The 19,285-nt window shown below is 43.7% G+C and overlaps 1 protein-coding gene across 1 annotated transcript; it reads right to left on the reverse strand.

The window, feature by feature from the left end:
- Positions 1-1,992: 1,992 nt before the first annotated feature.
- On the reverse strand, positions 1,993-18,767 carry baz2a (bromodomain adjacent to zinc finger domain, 2A). The gene is given in 31 exon segments (XM_063881095.1): positions 1,993-3,812; positions 4,539-4,682; positions 4,846-5,078; positions 5,408-5,554; positions 5,700-5,835; positions 5,926-6,209; positions 6,301-6,366; positions 6,674-6,834; positions 6,940-7,095; positions 7,621-7,960; positions 8,364-8,968; positions 9,055-9,199; positions 9,285-9,347; positions 9,425-9,599; positions 9,696-9,770; positions 9,857-10,071; positions 10,165-10,419; positions 10,504-10,887; positions 10,983-11,023; positions 11,026-11,047; positions 11,141-11,202; positions 11,548-11,770; positions 11,906-12,007; positions 12,095-12,203; positions 12,341-12,401; positions 12,516-12,887; positions 12,975-13,250; positions 13,490-15,430; positions 16,227-17,075; positions 17,164-17,287; positions 18,677-18,767. Coding segments are annotated over 30 exon segments (7,926 nt in total). The 5' UTR covers positions 18,677-18,767; the 3' UTR covers positions 1,993-3,652.
- Positions 18,768-19,285: the final 518 nt, after the last annotated feature.

The following is a 19,285-nucleotide window of genomic DNA, read 5'->3' on the forward strand; positions in this document are numbered from 1 at the left end:
TTTTATTTGGTCTGAAGCAGGATAAGAGCCGGTGACATGATGGGGAGATGCTTGGAGATGGATCTGATTCTCCTGACCCTCCGGGCATCAGGGACCCTCACTCTGTCAGACAGAGTCCAGAATGAACTGGTTGGTTGTGGGGATGCAGGCGGGGGTCGGAGGTGCTGCTGGCGTGCCCCATTATGCCGTGGATTACCCCCTCCTCTCCACGGCAACTGTTAAACTGTTATCCCCCCTTTTGTGGGGCTAAGCCCGACTGTGTAGAGTGGGGCAGGGGGGGGGGGCACACTGGAACCCGCTGGCGTGGGGAGTTTTCAGCCCCCCCAGAGTGCTGACACTGACATAATTTCAAACACACACAAATATACACACACACACTCACACAAAGTGCCAGCTCAGGGATTTGAGTGAGTGATAGAGGGCAAAGAGAGGGAGAGAAGAACAAAAACACACAATAAATGTTTTCAATATCTATCTTTTTATCCCTACTCATTTTTTTTTTTTACTGTGTACACTTAATCATTGAAATGAAAGTGTGTGAATGTGTTGTTCTTGAGTCTCTGCCCCTGCAGAGCAGCTGGGAGTGATGGCAGGACGTTCCCAGGAGCATGTGCCTCAGACAGGACTCTCCACGTAGCCGCAGAGCCACGCCCAAACACTTCAGCACTTTCCAACATGGCTTATCACTTTTAAATGGGAGATATTCCATGTGGCTGTGCTTATGTTACATACGTTTGGATGTGTGTTAAAAGAGTCGCCCCTCTAAGGGTATGCTGGTCAACATACTATCATGTGGTTTTTTTTACAGACTAAAATAAGAATTATTTTGACGATTATACCATGATTTTCTTTCAACATACTAGACTGTGTCTTTTCTCAACATGCTATACTATGCCTTATTTTGACATAGTATGTTATGGCTTTTTAGTCATATACTATACCATGCCTTGGTTTCCTACATACCAAGGCACAGTATGACTTTTTTCAACATACTAGAGTCTTGCATGTTGACAATTCATACTACCTACTATAGTGTGAATTTTCTTCTGCATTTTAAACTAAGACTTTTTACGAAATAAGGTATATATTATGACATATATTTAACATACTATAATATTACTTTTTTTTTTGACAGACTAATGTATGACTTTTTAGGCATGCTGGTCACACCCTGACCCAGTATTGCCTCACTTCCACTCCTGGTGTGTTTCCCTCCCTGTTGATTACCTGCCTTGCCCTGGCTGGTTTAACCTGTCCCTAATCATCCCTCCGCCCTTGGGTATTTAGTCTGTGCTGATCCCTTGTTATTGCCAGTTTGTGTTGTCTGTTGAATAATAAGCATCCCAGGTAACATGTCGTAAAAAATCATATTATAGGATGTTGGAAAAAGTCACGTTACAGTATGCTGGAAAAAGTCTTAGTATAAAATGTCCAAAAAAATGAAATGGAAACTTTTTTTTTATATGCAAGCCAAAAATGAATACTATAGTAGATAAGAAAAGTAGTAGTATAGTACTTTTTTTTTTTTAAAAGTCACATTATAGTATGTCATAATAGGTCAAATAAGGACAGCTAACCTGCACCCAAAAATAAATACATTTAAATAGAAACACATTAAGTAATGACACTTCAGAATCAAATTCTGCAAAATATCAGTGAAAACAAAGTTTGAAGAACCTCTTTTACATTGATTTACAGTAAAAAAAAAAAGAGCTTTATTTGTTATTTCCCATTTTAATGTATTAATTTATCAAACTGACGTATAACTGAAAAGTATCCTAACCACTAAAAATATAAAGTGTCTCAAAATGCCAGTTATATTTTCAGTTTTGGTAAACAAAGGTATATTCCTGAATGCAGTTATGAGCAGTTCAGAGGTGCAATACTTCCTAACCTGCATGTTTTACTGAGGGAAAAAAAACCAAAGTAAAGAGAGACATGGAGAAGACACACACAAAACATTCAGATATAAGGCCAAAGAGAAAAATACTCTCTACTAGATGTGGTTTTTATTCAACTCACAGTACATTCTACAGATGCACACGTGTTACATCACCTTAATACAACAGAGTCTTGTAATACCTCCTCTTAAAAATGATGAATTGGTCCTAAAAATATAAAGGAACAAATTTAAAGTCACCAAAACTGTACATTATTAAAAATTCACTTAACACCACATTTGGTTTTCATGTCTTTTTTTCTTCTTTTTTTTAAAAACGTCTGTCCCTTTAAGTGTAATAAGGAACGTTAAAGTTTCATTTTCCTATCAATGGATTTAAACTCAGTGTATGAAAAACATTTAAATAAAACCCAGACTGTGGTAGAGTCGTCCTGTCGCCTTTATAGCACACCATCCATGCCGCGCACCATCGTACATTGGCCCTTGTACAGCAAGAAATAAAAATCATTAAAAAGGAATGTAAGACACAAAAAAAAACAAGCAGGAATGTGCCCAGTCATTTGCATTTTAAAATCTAGAGGATTTTATCGCCGCACAGGACTATCTTTAGTCAGATGAAATACAGACAGAAGAAAATGCACAAGGATCAGCTGCTCAAATGTGGTTTTGAAGCTGCAAACACCAGCTCGTCTTGATTCAATTTTATAATTTAAAAAAGAACAAAAGTTGCCATTTCATCCTTTAGATGTATAGCCTTTCAAACAGATCTGGTGATAAATTACTTTTAACAAGAGGGACAATGAAATATAAGCATAGACCGACTTAACCAACAATAATAAAAATCCCCGTTTTAGAAACCAGTGTCTTTCACACAGCAGCAGAAGGTGTGTGTGTACATGTCTGTGAAATTGTGTGCATGTTATAGTGTGTTTGTTGTGATAAGTGTGAATGTGTGGCGTGCAAGACTTGTGGAGGTTATACAACGTCTACTCGTGACAGTCCAATAACAGATTCCTTTTAGCATAACTGGCCTTTTTCAGAAATCTTCTAGACATCTCTATAAGGTAATCTGTACACATTCACTACACGCTATTGCTATTAAATAATCCCAGCTATTGTAATCTGTATATATATTTATATATAGAATATATAATAAAAATATATTGAGCAAAAAAGTTACTTCTAGGCATAAGACCACGTTACATTACATTTCCATTGAACAGGTAATAAATGGCCCGAGCTCAGTGAACAGTTTTGATCCATTTTGTCGCTGAGCAGTGCTAAGCAGTGCTAAGCAGGTCCCGTGTGTGAGCAGTCCCCGCCCCTAAGAGGAGTCTGAGGGCCAAAATACTCAGGGCCCGAGACCGTGTCATCACCGCACAAGCTGGGCTTGACCGAAGGCCTCGCTACGACATGGGGCTTGTGAAAGGACGTGACAGGAGAACGCGAACAGGAGATGATGTGCCGAGGTGAAAGATGAAGACAAGCGAGAGACATGTTCTCACTCTGTGTGGGGGGGAATGGATACAAGTTTAAGAGAGTTCAGCTGTGGGCCTGGAAAATATTAGGCCGGTAGAGAAAACAATAACAGACAAATAGCCAAAATCTATACATATATACCTATACATGAGAGAGTACACATAGCTGGAAGAATATCCAGACAGTCTTAGCAGTAATGGAGAGTGTGTGCCCGGAACGGTGACAGCACCAACAGTTTGACAGCCCACCATCAGGGGGGGCCGCTGCAGGTTTCTATTTGTCTTTATTTGAGTAGAATTCCGCCCAGCGGCTCTCAAAGAAATGCCTCATGGCATGCCCAGCCGTCCCCACCTCCGACGAGTCCTCGTTGAACAACTCACAGTTGTTGAAGACGAGTTGAGCGTCCGCTGCAAACTCCTCACAGCTGCAGTACCTGGAGCAGAGAGCCAGAGGAGGGAGAGAGGGATGTTTTTCAGTAGGGCTGCCAGCTTATAGTTTATAGATTTGAACTTATTCTTGCTGACAAGACATCAACGGTAAAAACAAGATTCAAAGTGTTTCTTTTGCATTATTATTTGTAGAGGAAATCAGTTTTAAAGATGTCATTTAAATAAGCTTATCAATCGTCAACAAAATCATATGAATCGTATGGACAAAGTAATAGCAAAAAAACACAACAGGGACAGAGGAAAGAAAACACTATAAAAAAAGGCAACAATAGAACTGAAAGACAACTATGAGTGGAGTGTAGGAAACATAGGACAAAACAGTAAATATACCTGCCAATTGAGATAACTCTGGCTACCCTTTTTATATTTTTGATCTGAAATACATCTTGAAAATCCTCGTCTATTATGAGACAATTTTCTGCATATTCTTTGCTTTTTCTTCTTATAAATTGTACTTAAATTAAAAAGGCTTAAAGCCAAATTTAGAATAAATTATTTCAAGTAAAAAGTATTAGTTTTATTCTTTAGATATTTATGATGTTCCTTCCGTTTAAATCTACAGTTCAATAGTCATTATTAACTATTTTCTGGGGACGTATTATTGTTATAAAGCAAGTTCAATTCTTGTGAAAGTTCAGAATGCGCCATGATGAGTCAACCTTTAAATATTGAGCTTGAGAGATAATAAATAAAGTAGTGCGGAAACGTACATTCCCTGTAGCAGTCTCTCTCTCATGGTGAAGAAGTCCATGGGGGTCTTGACGATGCGGCGGTATCCTGGCACCAGCCGAGGGTTGACGGGTTCAAGGAACGGCCAGGCATCAGCATGAGCCTCCATCTCCATCAGAATGATCCTGGCAGGAAATAAAAATAATTAGCACAAATCCATCACAGTATAACTGTCAGAACGAATGTCATCCTGCAGACTTAAAAATGACTTTAAAAACCAGGCTGTGTGAGACTAATAAAGAGCGTTCTGCATGCAGGAAGCTGCACAGCGATTAAGGCAGCACTCACTCGCAGAAGGTGAGGTCGGGCTGGTTGCGGGTCGTCATGCGGCGGCGTTTAGCGGCGCTGCCTTCTCCGGGCGGGCGGGAAGATGAGGGCGGGGTCACGGTCTCCTTGAATCGTGTCGCCATGCCGTCCCTGGTACGTCGTGTTGTTCTCTCATCGTCAGAGCTCTCGTCTTCGTATCTCCTCTTCTTCAGCCTCGTTCTCTTTTTGGACGAGCGCGGTGACTCACTCTCCTCCTGAGAGACGGGGTGGATAATAGATCAGATTGAGCTGGCAAAGAACTGTGAAGCACTTTTAGTTTTAAAAACCGACACATATCTTTTTACTGTAGTTTTATTTTAGAGTTCTGTTTCTTGACTTTTGTAACATCTATCAAGATGCCAAGGAACATTTCTTATAAGTCAAAACCTTATTTAATAAACTATATCTGGCTCTGATGCAGCACATAACTAATTACATAGGATGCCACAATTGCTGCAAAATGCTTTAACATTTTGAATAAAGCTTAATTTGTGCTGCAAGTTATTATTTTTTTCATATTTAAGAATCACAGGATGGTTCTGACCTGGGCAACGCAGTGAGGACAAAACCAGTCCCCCTCTGGCACCTGGGTGATTTTGGGCTTCAGACAGTACATGTGGCAGCCTCGATCACAACCGTCACACAGCAACAGGCAATCGTCATTGTCTCCCTTCCTGCAGACCTGGCAGTTCTGGATAGCAAGCAGAGTAATGTGCTTATTAGGATGACAACGAATGTGAATGTGGTTATTTTCTTGTGTTATTTTGTGCCGTGTGCTCCCTTTAAAAAGGTTACTGAAGTAAGTACTGAGTATCTTAGGAGGAAATGTTTCTTACCACTTTAGTCACAGATCTCTCCCAAGCGATGGCCTTCTCCAGCTGAAGTATGCACAGGCAGACCTGGGGAGCGCTGCGGCAGCGATCCAGAGCTTGTCGCCATGTTCGTAGTCGAGACGTGATCTCACTTTCCAAACTGAAACAGAAGAATATCAGAAAATGTTACAAATATAAAACAAAAACAAGCTTCTCCCTTGAACTGTAAATATAAGCCTGTTCTTCTCACCTGAAGACGTCCATGGGATGCTCTTCTCCCGGGGTCGGGGTGAGGGGAGCGAGGCGCATCACCTCGGCTGGGTTCCACAGCGGCTCCTTCAGGTAGCGCCGCTCAATGTTTCGCTCCAGGTTGGCCAACCGCAGCACGGCCAAGTCCACTGGGTGTGTGGCGATACGTGGAAGGCCGGACCACTCCTTCTTAGTTCGCACTATCCAGTCATCACGAGGGTCGGCTTCGTGTTCATAGTACTGGAGATCATCACGTGTGGAGTCTGGATCTGGGATTGTGTACGGCTGAAAAAGGAGGCAGAGAGAGTTTTAGTGTTAGTCAGGGAGATCATTTTTTGTTTGGAGGATTTGTTTTATAAAGTATTTTAATATTTACCTGAAATTCTGGCATTGGTGTCTCTGTTTTGGGTTCAGCTTCTGCCACTGCACCTTCAGGTAGCGCCTTGAAGAAAAACAAAAGCAGATATGAGCTTTAACTGCCACTCGGGTGGTGTTGTATCCTCTGAGCACACGTCAGAATATACAAATGATCATTTCATGCGTGGAAAATGGCTCAAAACGCCATTTAGTGTTTAAAACCAGCCATGAATCTGGCCATGTCAGGATATTTATATAACAAAAATAATTCTAGTCTCATTTTAGTATTTTTCAGAGGTGCATTACACTTTAACCATGTCCTTCTTGTTTCAATAACTTGAAGTGTGCTAGTTGCCAGTCCCAGTGGTGTCTTGGCTGTAGCTGGTTCTCACCTTTAGTAGGAGATCAGCTGCAATGATCCGCTGCTCCAGGTCCTCCACCCACTGTAGGGCATTGATGTCAGTGTCCATTGCTTTGTCCTGCACTTGCCAGGGCTGCTGCAGAGCCTCCAATAGAACATCCTTCTCATCCACCTTTGACTCAAAGATAGGGTCTGGAAGAAAGGAACACAACAGTTTTAAGGAGAGCGCAAGAGGGAAAAAGGATAATGCCTAGATGACGTCAAGTATTTATAAAAACCAATTGAACACACACTCACCGTTGATTGGTTTGGAGCATAGCTCGGCTAAGTTGTCCATTTGCTTGGCCAAATGCTTATGGAGCACCTTCTCCCTGACGCCTCTCGGATGGAGAGCCTGTAAGGTGCTTTGCAGTTCCTCTGGATCTTTTATCCACCACCAGCCACGCACCATAGCTTAAAAAAAACAACACAAACATAACTCATTAAAAATAAGACACAGAACTTCTTGTGTTTTTTTTCTCACTGAGGATAATTAATTACCATGTTTTGTAGGTTTCTGATACATATTTGTACACCAAATGTCAGCAGAGTAATTCATCCTTCAATCAGCTCTGAACCGTCTTATTTATTATTATGTGGTAGCAATGATAGCAGCTCGCAACTAATTATTCATCATTTGGTCTATAAAATGTTAGAAAATTGTTGAAAATATCAATCCGAGATCCTCAAAGTCCAATGTGATGTCTTAAAATGTTGTCTGTCAATCCAAATCCCGAAGATATTCAGTTTAATATGATGAAGAAAATCTCTATATTTGACAGGTTGAAACAGCATTTTCTCCTATTTTGCACGAAAAATGACTATCGATTCATCAATTGCCAAAACAGACAAAGGTTTTTCTGTCTGTTGACTAACTTAACTCAAGTTTAAAGAGTTTGAAGGAAAACAAACCCCACTGTTTAACCTGTTACTACTTACATGCTGGTATGGGCTTGGCCACCAGTTGTGTGAAGTACTGCTGCTCGATCTCCTGGAACACGGAGCTGGGAGGACGGCCGCGGCGTTTGGCTGCAGCTCCTCTGGGCCCCCTGCGGGCCGGACTGTTGCCTCGGCTGCCTCTCCTCCGCCTGCGACCTGGCCTGGTGGGGGTCGTTGGAACAGGCTTGGTAGGAGAAATGGGAGTTGAAAGAGGCTGAGAGAGGGGCGGTGCTGCAGCAGGAACAGGAATATCAGAAGCAGGTAGTGTGGGGGGGCCGTCCTGCGGTATTGCCGGGGTCACAGCATCAGCGGGGGTCAGGCCAGGCAGGAGAGGGTCCGGCTGAGGAGTCCAGAGAGAGATTTTTTTATTTATACACCAAATAAAACAGACACATACTCTACTACTATGCACACCTTTCTAATGTATATAGTATCCAATGTTTACACTAATTGTACTAGTTTGGTCTATTAGTGTATTCTAACTTGTTCCTTTATAGAATCCCCCACCAGTGCGGAAAATATAAAGGAATACATCTTTCTACTATTACTATGAATATATTTACTGTTCTGTTTATATACGTTTTACTCATTTGCAATAACTGATGAACTGCTGCTGCTGTAAGTAAATCATGTCCCACTTTGGAATGAATAAAGCACATTCATCCAACCATCTTTTTATTTGTCCATCTATTCACTATTGAAGCATAATAAAATGCATTAGTAGTTATTATGTGGCAGCAAACCTTTAGAAGTGGCGCAGTGAGTTGAGGCAGAGCACTCAGGATCTGAGGGAGGAGTTTGGGTGGGGAGCTGGGCGTCAGCGGATCCGTCAGAGAGTTTTCGTCGCACGGCTGTTTAGGAAGCAGGTTGAACCACTGTCCCTGTTTCTCCGCCATCTCCTTCACACTCTCCTCTGGTCGATTCCCCTCTGGAGCGTCTCCTGAGGCGGAGCATGTGCCGTTGGTCACTGCGTCCTGAGACTGGCTGAGCCAGCTCTGGAAAGCAGCCTTTGTGAGGTCATGTGTGCCACTGTTTGGTGATCCTGGTCCTTCTTCCCCACCCGACCTGGCGCTGCTTCGACGCCGGCGGCGGATCTTTGCCGTGCGGAGGTGAAGCTCCACCTCTGGTTTGATTTTGCGTGGGCGTCCTCGTCCTCTTGGCATGCTCATGAGGGATGCAGTGCCAGGGAGTGCGTCCTCCTCTGGAGATGAGGTCTGGGCGTGGGTAGCGGAGGAAGGAGAGGAAGGGAGAGTAGGAGGGGGAGTCGTAGGCGTGGAGGTCTCCTCAACCTTGGGCTCCTTTTTGAGGAAGTTGACAGGAACCTCGGCCACAAGGACATCTCCAGAAGCTAAACGATACGAACATATGTACAGTTTAGAGTAAGTCTTCAATTGCAAGTCATAAGATCTCTTTTAGATTCATTCCCAAACTCACTCAACAGCTCCTCTGGACCCTCGACCAGAACTCCTCCGAGGTGAGGTAGTGCCAAGTATCTACGCTGGTATCGGTCCTGGCCCAGCAGTACAGCCCGCATGGAATGAGATGACTGTAGCAGCTTCTTACGGAAAAATGCTTGGCGCTGTGGAGATCCAGAAGCACAGGAATATTTAATATAAAGCGGCACAAATGTTGAAAGAACTGCATCTGTGTTGGATCAGGCTCACCTTGGCTAGCTTATCGATCTGCCTCTCAAGCTCTGGAATGCTGGCATTAGTAGGGCTCTCACTCTGTTATAGAAAAGATAAACATTTAATATAGGAAGGCTCGACTTTAATACTGACCAATCACCACAGCAGATACTTACATCACTGATTTTGGGCTCTTCTTTGCGTGCACGGCGGTTGCTTCTCTCCGAGGCGAGGCCACTCTCCTCCATACTCAGGTTCTCTTCCTCTGCCACTCTGGCGCTGCGCCTCCTCTCCTCGAAACACAGCTCTTCCTCTGAGCGTCCTGTACGACGGGCGAGTGCTGCCTTCAGTCTGCAAGGAAGAAAACAATCAGTATCAAAATGTCCTTGAACTACAGAAAATATCTAGGAACGTTTCCGTTTTAAAAAGAGAAAAGCATGATCTTACTTTCGCAACTTCCCCTCAATTATCCACTTGTTCTTCCTGTATGTTGCCATGTTTTCCAATGTGTTGTCAATGTCACTGAAATATAAAATGCAGACATAAATAAAGCAAAAATGTGTCTCTACAGTGAACCCTACAGCAGTGTAACGAGTGTTAGTCCTGACCTTATCACAATGTTGCTGCTGTTGAGCTCATCCACCAGGAACCCCAGGATGGATGCTTTGGTGTCAGGCGGCAAGGCCTGAAATGTTTTGGTCCTCAGTGTGTCGCACACTTCTGTCTCAAAACCATGGGCTTCCAAAAAGACGCGAAGCACTTCTGAGACTGTGCTGCGGGTCAGCTTCAAATCAACCAGCTTGTCCCCGAGGATCTTTACTGACTAAAGGTTGGGATTAGGAAGAAAATGTTGATTCAAAAAAAGGTCCACCACTCATCATGTGATGTAGTAAATATCAAAACGCTCATCACTCACCTGATAAAATGAGGGCAGGCCTGGATCATGGAGCGCAGCCTCCATCAGCTTTATGACTAGGTCCTGGAACTCTCCTTGGCTGTCCCCCAGGCCTAAGAGGCCCTCCTGCAGGGAAGCGAGGCTGGGGATGTCCTTGGGTATATTGAGACCGATCAACTTTCCATAGCCATGTAGGAACTCAACCACAGCTAGGCAGTGTGCAAAAGCTTTGCCAGAAAGAACCAAGCCAGGGATACGGGACAACTCTGGCAGGGGCTGATGGAAGTAAAGTTCAAAGGTCATAAGTACTATCTTTGAATCACATTGTTAATAGACTAGACTAAGGTAAACACAACTCACTTTGTGGTCAGTGAGACACATGTCCTCTGTGGGCTTCTTCAGTTCGTCTGCGATTATCTGCTGCCTCTTCCTCTCCTCCAGACGCCTCTGAGCCTGTGCTCTCCTCTCTGCCGCCCTCTTCACTGCCTGCGCCGCCAGAGCTGCCGCCTCAGCCTCCGCCTGGGCTTTAGCCAGAGCCTTGGCTTTACTCCGAGCGCCCAACACCCTCTTACCCTGCGCTATCCGCTCCTCATCGGTCTGCTGCACTGGCGGGGGAGCCTCCACTTTGGCTGACCTCCTGCGGCCGGGCTTCTTAGGCACTGCAGCAGACCCTGGAGCTGGCAGAGGGGCCGTGGGGTCTGATGAGTCAGCCTTCAGCTCCAAGTCCTTGGCTGCTAGCTCAAGCTGAACCCACAAAAGAAAGAACGAATTGAGGTGAGGCAAAGATGGTGCAGAGGAAAATGCTGAGAGATCATTTTGTGTTGAATCTCAGACTGTACCTTGGCTTTCTTTTTTTCCGCTTTCTCCTTCTTAATTTTGTATCCTCCCTCCTCCTCAATCGTGCCTAATAAAATAAACAGCAGCGATATAATCGGGGTAAAATTTCAACACCACAATCGCTAAACAAACAAACTACTTCATGATATAAATGACAAACCTTTTTCTTCATTTTCTTTTTGATTTTTGCAATTTTCTCCTTTTCCTCCTCCGTGAGAGCTTCTAGAAAACAGAGAAAGGAAGAGTCAGCTACCAGTGAAGTCCAACTGGTGTTAAGACTCCTGTATGGTTTATCTTAATAGAATGGCTAATAATATTTATATTGTCATCATACTCAGGAAATGTGCAAGGCGTGTCTCAGTGTAGTTAAAATACAAAACGAATAAAAGCAGTAATAAAAACACTAATCAATCAATCACATTTTATTTATATAGATCACTAATCACACATTTGTCTCAGAGGGCTTAAATAAATAAAAGTATAAATAATTAGATTGGAATTGTTTAACTAACTAGCTATAAACATTTCCCTGAACACCAAAGCCTCTTCCAGCTTAGATCTACTCACCCTTGGCTTCAAGTCGATTCAAAAGTTTGGCTTCAACTTTGCTGAGGAGGTCGATCATCTTGGGTTTGGGAGGTCGACCCGGGCGGCGGACCTGCGCTCCCTTAACGGCCCGGACCCGGCGAGGGGCCTCCTTGTCAGGGTTCGGAGGGCGACCTCTGCGGCCAGTGATGGCCATGATCATAGAGGGAACCTCTTCATTAGCCAAGATAACCCACTGCTTCCCCTGTAACATGTTGGAGAACACCATGAGGCCCCTTCCATCCATTTTATCATGTATGATTCAAAGACTTTTGGATCCGTGAATGATTTGACTTTCTTGCAAAATAAAATTTTGCATTTCTCAGAAAAATATAGATACCTCAGGAGTTTCTCTTTCTTCATAAAAATCTCCAACAGGCATGCGCGGGCTGAAGCTGAAATGCTCTCTAGTGACGATACTGTCCGTGTGTTTATTCAAGTACTGGAAGAAACAATCGGAAACAGAGAACGGTCAGTGTTTTGACATGCTGAATTCACCATCATGTGTTCAATCTGATAGTAGTTTTACCTTGATTATTTCAGGGAACTGCTTCATCCTCCTTCCACAAGGTGTGTAGTACCAGGTTTCGCCTTTCATGCGGTCCTCCATTTTCTTCACACGAATCTCCCTCTTCCAACTGGAGTTGAGAGAGATCATTATTACGAGAGTTAAAGTGGGAATCTTTTAACACTGTACATGATAAAGAACTATTTCAAAAACAAGATGTGTTGTATAATACATGGGATGAACAAAACTCCAGAAAGGGAACATTACCCATGCTGCATTGGGAACTGCACTTGCTCTTCAGTTGCAACCCTTCTCTGTCTAGATTCGCCTGTTCAATAAAATGGACACAATCAGGTTCAGCACTGACCTGTTATTATCTCAATACAAGAGCCCCTTCGTGATGTAGATCCCCGTAACCAGAAGTAATAACCTTCTTCTTTACCTGCAGTGGAGCTGTCATCATCATTTTCCTCAGCATCTTCAGCAGTCGTTTCGGCATCTTTCCGTATTTTTGCCACATTTCCGTCTTTGTCTTGTTTCTTAACCCTCTTTGCCTTCTTGGGTTTCTCCAACGTTGTACTGATAGCTGAAGCGTTTGCCAAAACAGCTTCAATTGTGGCTGTGACGGTATCGACCTCTCCAGTGGGAGGCCCAGCCTCTCCACTTACATCTGATGCTTCCTGAACATCCACCTTGAGAGACTTCTTCCTCTTCCTTCCCTTGGGTACCTCCTCTTTATTGCTTCCCTCCTCAGTCTTCATCTTCTCCACCTTCGGGGTGCGAGCCCGAGGCTTCCGCTGGGCCCCCTCCGGTGCTGAAATAAGGAAAATAAAGTTTTTAAATAAAAACATATGTAACATTTAGAATGTATCATTTTGTTGAAAAACATTATCTTTATTACCTGGGGTTTTAATTGATATTGCCTTTGAAGCTCGAGGTTTCCGTTGTTTCCCTGGGGTTTTCACATGCCCTCCTGCGGTGGACACATTTGGATCAGGTACCGGTTGGAGCGGGTGTACAGCAGGGCTCTCTGCTGGGGTACTGAATGCAATAAAATTCTCATCTCTCATCTCGAAACTCGGGGGAGTCATTGTCTCATCAACAGTGGTCTTAATGCTAATGCGTCCAGCTGAATCTGGTGTGTCATGTCCTCCGGGCCCCCATTCTGCTTTAGGTCCTGAGATGAAACAACAACAACATTTAATATGTGCTAGAACAATTAAGAATATTGTTTTCCTTTTTTAAAACAGAAAGAAATACACATAATGACATGGAAAACCAAAAGACGATCATCCTGAATGAAGAAATACATACATTTGAATACGGTAACAATAGAAGACATGTCTAAAATAAAATTGATTTTTTTATTCAGGTAGGAGTATCTAATTTCCATGATCATGAACTTTATAAATATACCTTGGCGATCTGGCTGAGGTGCCACAAATGAACGCGAGTAGGAAACGTGACTGGAGTCCAGAGAGGTTTCTTCCATCTGAGAGGTGTTGTTCAGAGAAGAATCCAGCATGGATGCTCCCGTGCTTTGGCAGCTGTCCTGAGTCTCTTCGGCCTCAGACGTTTCCCCTTCCCTGGTTGAGTCCAGCGTGTCATCTCTGGAGTTTTCTACAGAACAGCTGCTATCTCTGGTGGTGTCAAACGCAGTAGATGTTTCCTCCTCTGCACGGAAAGAGCTGTCGCACTGAGAGGTATCCGTTCTCAGGTGGAAGCTGCTGTCAAACTGAGTAGAGTCATCCACACCTGAGCTATCCTCATCTACATCAGAAGTCTTTTCAAAGGCAGAGCTGACATCAATTCTAGAGGGGCTGTCAAAGGTTGAATTACCTTCAAAGTGAGAAGCCGTTTGTGAAGAGTTATAAAAACTTTCTTCATGGGTCATGTGTTTTATCCTTGTGCTGTGCAGATGAGAAGACTTCCTGATTGGAGTCTGCTCCAGCAGGGAGTCCTCTGTGTCACAGAAACTGCTTTGCATGTGCTGACTTTCAGAAGCTGTCTGTTTCTTCTTGGGCTTTTGATCAGAAGTGACTGTGGTCTGCGAGGGTTTCCCAGGAAGATCAGTGAGAGATTTGGGGGAGCGGATTTCAGATGTATCAGTCTCAGTAGCTTCCACCTTGTGTGATGCTCTTGTGTTGCCAGAATCAAGTCGAGGGAGGTGTTCCTCTGGTTTTCCATTTTTTTTGTAAGGCAGCGATCTCCTTTCCTCACTGTGACCGTGGTGCTCTGGCTTGGGAGACGACTGCTTCAGTGCATGAGGAGGACGCTGGTCAGAGTCAGAACTTTGAACCACTCCAGTAGACGGACCCTTTGCAGAGGGCACAGACACCAAGGCAGGAGGGGCGGACACAGGTGCAGTCCTGGAGGCTTGAGTGGTTAGAAGAGGTAGGGTGGACAGAGGTCGCACTGTAAGACTTTCGTGGGTTGCTGGGGAGGATAAGTTCACCGCTCCTGGTGGTGAAGATGCTGCAGATGCAGTGGAAAGACCAGAGTCAGCAGCTGGAGGAGTGTAGGTCTGAGGCTGGGATGTGGGCAGTTTACTCATTACTGAAGGAGTTTTTGACACAGCCATGGGAGGTACTGATAGACTAGAGACAGGAGGTGTTGAGGTTGAAGATGCTGACAGTAGAGGTGGAGCAACACCAGCGGATGAGGATTTGGCACCCACCGACGGAACTGAAGATATTAATTTTGGGGGTCCAGGCATCAGAGATGGCTTTGACCCTTGAACCATATGTTGAAGAGATGAGATGGGTGAAGCTGTGGGAGGTCCAGAAGATAAACGAGGCAAAGAGGACTTTGTTTGATGAGCCACAGACTCTGACGAAGGAGAAGAGACTGAGGAAACTACTGCAGGGTTAGACAACTTGTGAGGTGATGCAGGCAGGGAGGGGGGGTGGGACCCCGCTGACTGAGGCTTGGAACCAGAATGGGATGTCTCAGTTGCAGCAGAAGAGGAAGGCCTGGGGCATTGCTTCAGAGGAGGAGGTGAAGAAAGTCTGGGGGGAGCAGCTGAAGGTGGAGCAGAGGACAGCTTGGGGGATGACACCATAGGGGGTTCAGGGGACGATGTGGGAGACTCCGAGAAAGCATGAGCTGCAGAGACCCGAGGAGGTGTTGAGGCCTGGGTAGATTCAGAGAGCTGAGATGACACAGAGTGAGGAGGCGTATTAACGGCTGGCTCCCTGACAGGGGAGGCCATTTCTTGATGCCGAGCTGCTGGCTGTTCAGAAGGTTGACGAACATCAGGTCCCACATGAGTCGCACCTTTGGGCCTCTGAGCAACAGGTGACCTTTCCATGCCGTTATAGCTTGTGTCTACCTCCTTGTCAGGTTCTCTTGTATGCCCTGAAAGTGAAAAGAATAAACAAAATAGTCAATTCAAACATACGTTTGTTAAGTGTCACTATTTGAGGACTGCCGTTGAGTGTATTATGTGTTAAAGCATTGAATGGTCACGGTCAAGTCATCCAACAGCGGCCCCTGCTGGTTGATATTTGGCACTATCCCCCACAGCTGAGCTCCAGGATTCATGTGCAAGACCTAACAGTACTTTTGTTATCAATCATTTGCTTACAAGTTTCTGAAATAATTGTTTTGTCTATAAGGCCACAAAAATGTGATGTGACTACACACTGTCATATTATCAGAAGCTCAGATAGTTAGGTCTAGTATGCACAAAGAGGAAGAAAATCATATGACTGCAAGTAGCGCTCAATTGGTAGCATTAAATGAGGAAATTTAAAGCAGAGGACAATTTAATGAGGAAATACAACTTTGATAAATACCAGTAGTGTCAAAATGAAGAACAAGTCCATTGCAAGCAATTTCTTTTAAATAATGACTATTTTGCAAGGTACTAATAGTTTTACATTTCAATATTTAATTTGACTTTTTAATAAAATGTTCCTTTAGTTTTATTTACATGTGATTGCTGGTTTGATTGGGTTCGTATGTGTGAGTTTTTCAAGACAAATTACATTTCGGTTTGTTTTGGTAGGGTCAGGTCTTCTTGTATAGTTTACCCATTTTTCCTTATTTTAGCTTTTCATAATAGATAGTGTGTTAATATTGTTCATGTTTATAACAAAAGTAGATCAAACTAATTAAAATGTTGATATGATGATAGGTGTAAAATGGTCACCTTGCATGACAGTAGATTTTCCCACATTGCTAGCATGTGGACTCCGTTCCCTGCTGTGGCTCTTGGGTGATTCACTCTCCTGCGCTGTTGACGGTGACACTAGTGGAGTGGAAGACATCCCCACAGGGGTGGGGCTGCCACTTACCCCTCTTCCGAAACTGTGGTGCTGTGGACTACCACGTGGAGGAGTAAAATTCTGGGCCGTTTGGGGAATCATCTGAGCTTGGCCTTGGGGCTGAGACTGCTGTGAAGACGGGTGCTGTGGTTGATGCTGGTAGTATGGCATCCCATTAGGCATCAGGCCATAATGCTGTTGTTGCTGGTGCTGCTGGTGGTGTGGGTTACGGTGGGACTGGAGGTGCTGCTGTGACGTTTGATGTGAGGGCGGCTGTTGCTGGTGGTGTTGTGACGGTGTAATTCCGGGATGTGCCTGACTCTGGTAGGTCCCATACATACTCTGGGAATTATAACTTATCTGCTGTGGGCCGGGGTTACTCCTGTTCCAGTACTGACTCCCAGTAAGAGGCATGTTTGGTGGTCCTGCCCCAGAGGGCTGGTGGGAGCTTTCAATACCCCCATTGAGCTGGTACTGTCCATGACCCTGGAAGTGGTGCTGTGACTGAGGGTGCCCCATCCCAGGGGCAGGCTGCTTCTGGTGCATCCCATGCCCAGGAGAGGCACCCATGGCTGGACCATACTGAGGGTGTCCTGGCCACAAGTAGTCATAGCCCATGCTGCTCTGGTGGTGGTTGCTCATGTGTGGGTAAGGAGCTGTTGGTGGGTGGGAACCAGGCACACCGGACCCGTGTACAGTAGTGACGCCATTCACATTCATTTCGCCATTCATGTCTGTTAAGAGTAAACAAATAGTAAGGTTAGAAATTTAAAAAGAGACTATAAAAAGGTACACCATTTGCAAAAGGCTTAAAATACTCACTCTTCCCCTGCTGAGAAAAACTCATGGAGGACCCGTTAGAATAAAGAGAATCCCCTGAGGAGAGTTTCAGTCCTGAGTTTGCTGAGGAGTTGGTACTATAGTTGAAATGATTATTTGATTCCATCTGAAAAACGTAAAGAAGAGAAAAAACTAAATACACTCAAACATCCATTCAGTAAAATGCATAAAAGAGGAAGCAGTTGATTCACGTGGCTAAATGCACACTAAACATTACCATGTGAACTACAAATGTATCGTTTAAATTATGCCCATGAAGCCTAGCAGACGCTACGTAATGTGTACGTTGTTTTTTTATATCTTCAATAATTTTGGCAACCAAAGCTTGTGACAGCACCATTTCGCTCCAACAACAACAACCGTCAAAATGTCGCAGCCAGGCAGAAACAGCAGATGCCAGGCCCTAGCAGCGAGCCGTAATGGACAACGGGAATATTACGAGAAGCTCATCACTGCCGCTGATGAGGCTCCTCTAATATGAGCACATCCTCCTCGATCTGACATTATAAATGTACGGCCCAAACACAGGCAGGCATAGCCATACACACACTGTATCCGAGACCCAGTGGCATCGTCCAAGTAACAATGGAGGGATTAGCGATCATATTTTACAGTCACGCAAAGGCCTCAAGCACTGTTACAACACCACTCACTGTTAAATAGCTCCGTACACTCTAGTACAGAAGTAGCCTTCTGTACATATTTCCTAATTCATCAAGGCCCTTGCAGAAGCCGCGTTAGCTAAACCGCACTAGCGATCTCAGATGAACCTTTCACTTTAAAACAATGCTAGTCAGCTAACAACTAACAGTTTAAACATTATATATAAATAAAATCCATTAAAAAAGATTGGACATACTGATAACTTAACCGTGAGAAAAGCGTTCCTCGCTCCTTATCCAAGGTTATTTAGCTAAATCATCACAAAAGAGCCTAGCTAACATACGATAGCTTGTAGCTAACTGATAGCATCATCAACCGGAGTAAGTACGTTCCTTAAAGCTGCGATGCTAACTAGTAGCTAACTGATAGCATCATCAACCGGAGTAAGTACGTTACTTAAGCTGCGATGCTAGCTAGCAGCCAGGTAGAAGGTACCGCAACCACGCTGGTGGGGAACCATAATGCCCATTATCGATAGAGAATGCACCGCGGATGAAAATATATATCACCCGGTCTTTCACTAATGTTATCCCTCTCACGCTTGCTTGATAACAGATGGGAGGCGTGCTTCCCTTTTGTTCACGAGCTAACGTTAGCTAGCAGCCAGATGAAGTTACATTGTTTACGCTGCACGCACACAGACTACATTTTTTACACAGCATCATCCTCCCACACCACCACCATCAAAACTTTCTCTCATATTTACAGTTAAAGCTATCAAACCTTTCAGTCCCGGGATAACGAAGGCGCAGACGCATCTAAACCTTCGTCTAAACGGATATGCGGATGAAGATGGCACGGCAGTAAATAATAAAACAACTATTTGCCTAACCTTTGGGTTTTAAATTAGCAAACATGGCTGGTGTGGTCCAGTGCAGCCATGATCACAGAACAGCGCGAGGAGCAGCAGCAGTGGAAATGTCCCAACAACAACCGCGTGCACTTCCGGTTACAGTTCCACACCAAACGTCACAAGAAAATTGTTATTATTATTATTAATAATAATAATAATAATAATAATAATAATAATAATAATAATAATAATAATATTTATTATTATTATTATTCGTTAGAATCACAATTCCGTTATAAATCCCACAGAGGAGAAATGTACATAGTTCCAGAAAAGAGACAGTACTGATAGAGACAATAAAACATTGTAAAAACACACTCAAAACAAACGTGAAGAGTATTTCGTAAGGAAAGCACATTTACATTTTTAAAGTATATATTTACACATTTCAAGAACAAAAAGTTAAGTAGCAGCATTATAAAAAGTGAAGTAGAAAGTAATAAAATAGTTTTTAAAAATGGTTGCAGAATGACAGTAGTATACTATATTTCCTAGTATATAAGGATTTTTCTCAAACTATCAAAAGTCAAATTATTCTTGATGCAAGGGAATTGCGAACGAGAGTTTTTATTTAAAATATTGCATTAT

Source organism: Eleginops maclovinus, chromosome 1 (genome assembly GCF_036324505.1).
Source record: "Eleginops maclovinus isolate JMC-PN-2008 ecotype Puerto Natales chromosome 1, JC_Emac_rtc_rv5, whole genome shotgun sequence".
NCBI classification, from domain to species: Eukaryota; Metazoa; Chordata; class Actinopteri; order Perciformes; family Eleginopidae; genus Eleginops; species Eleginops maclovinus.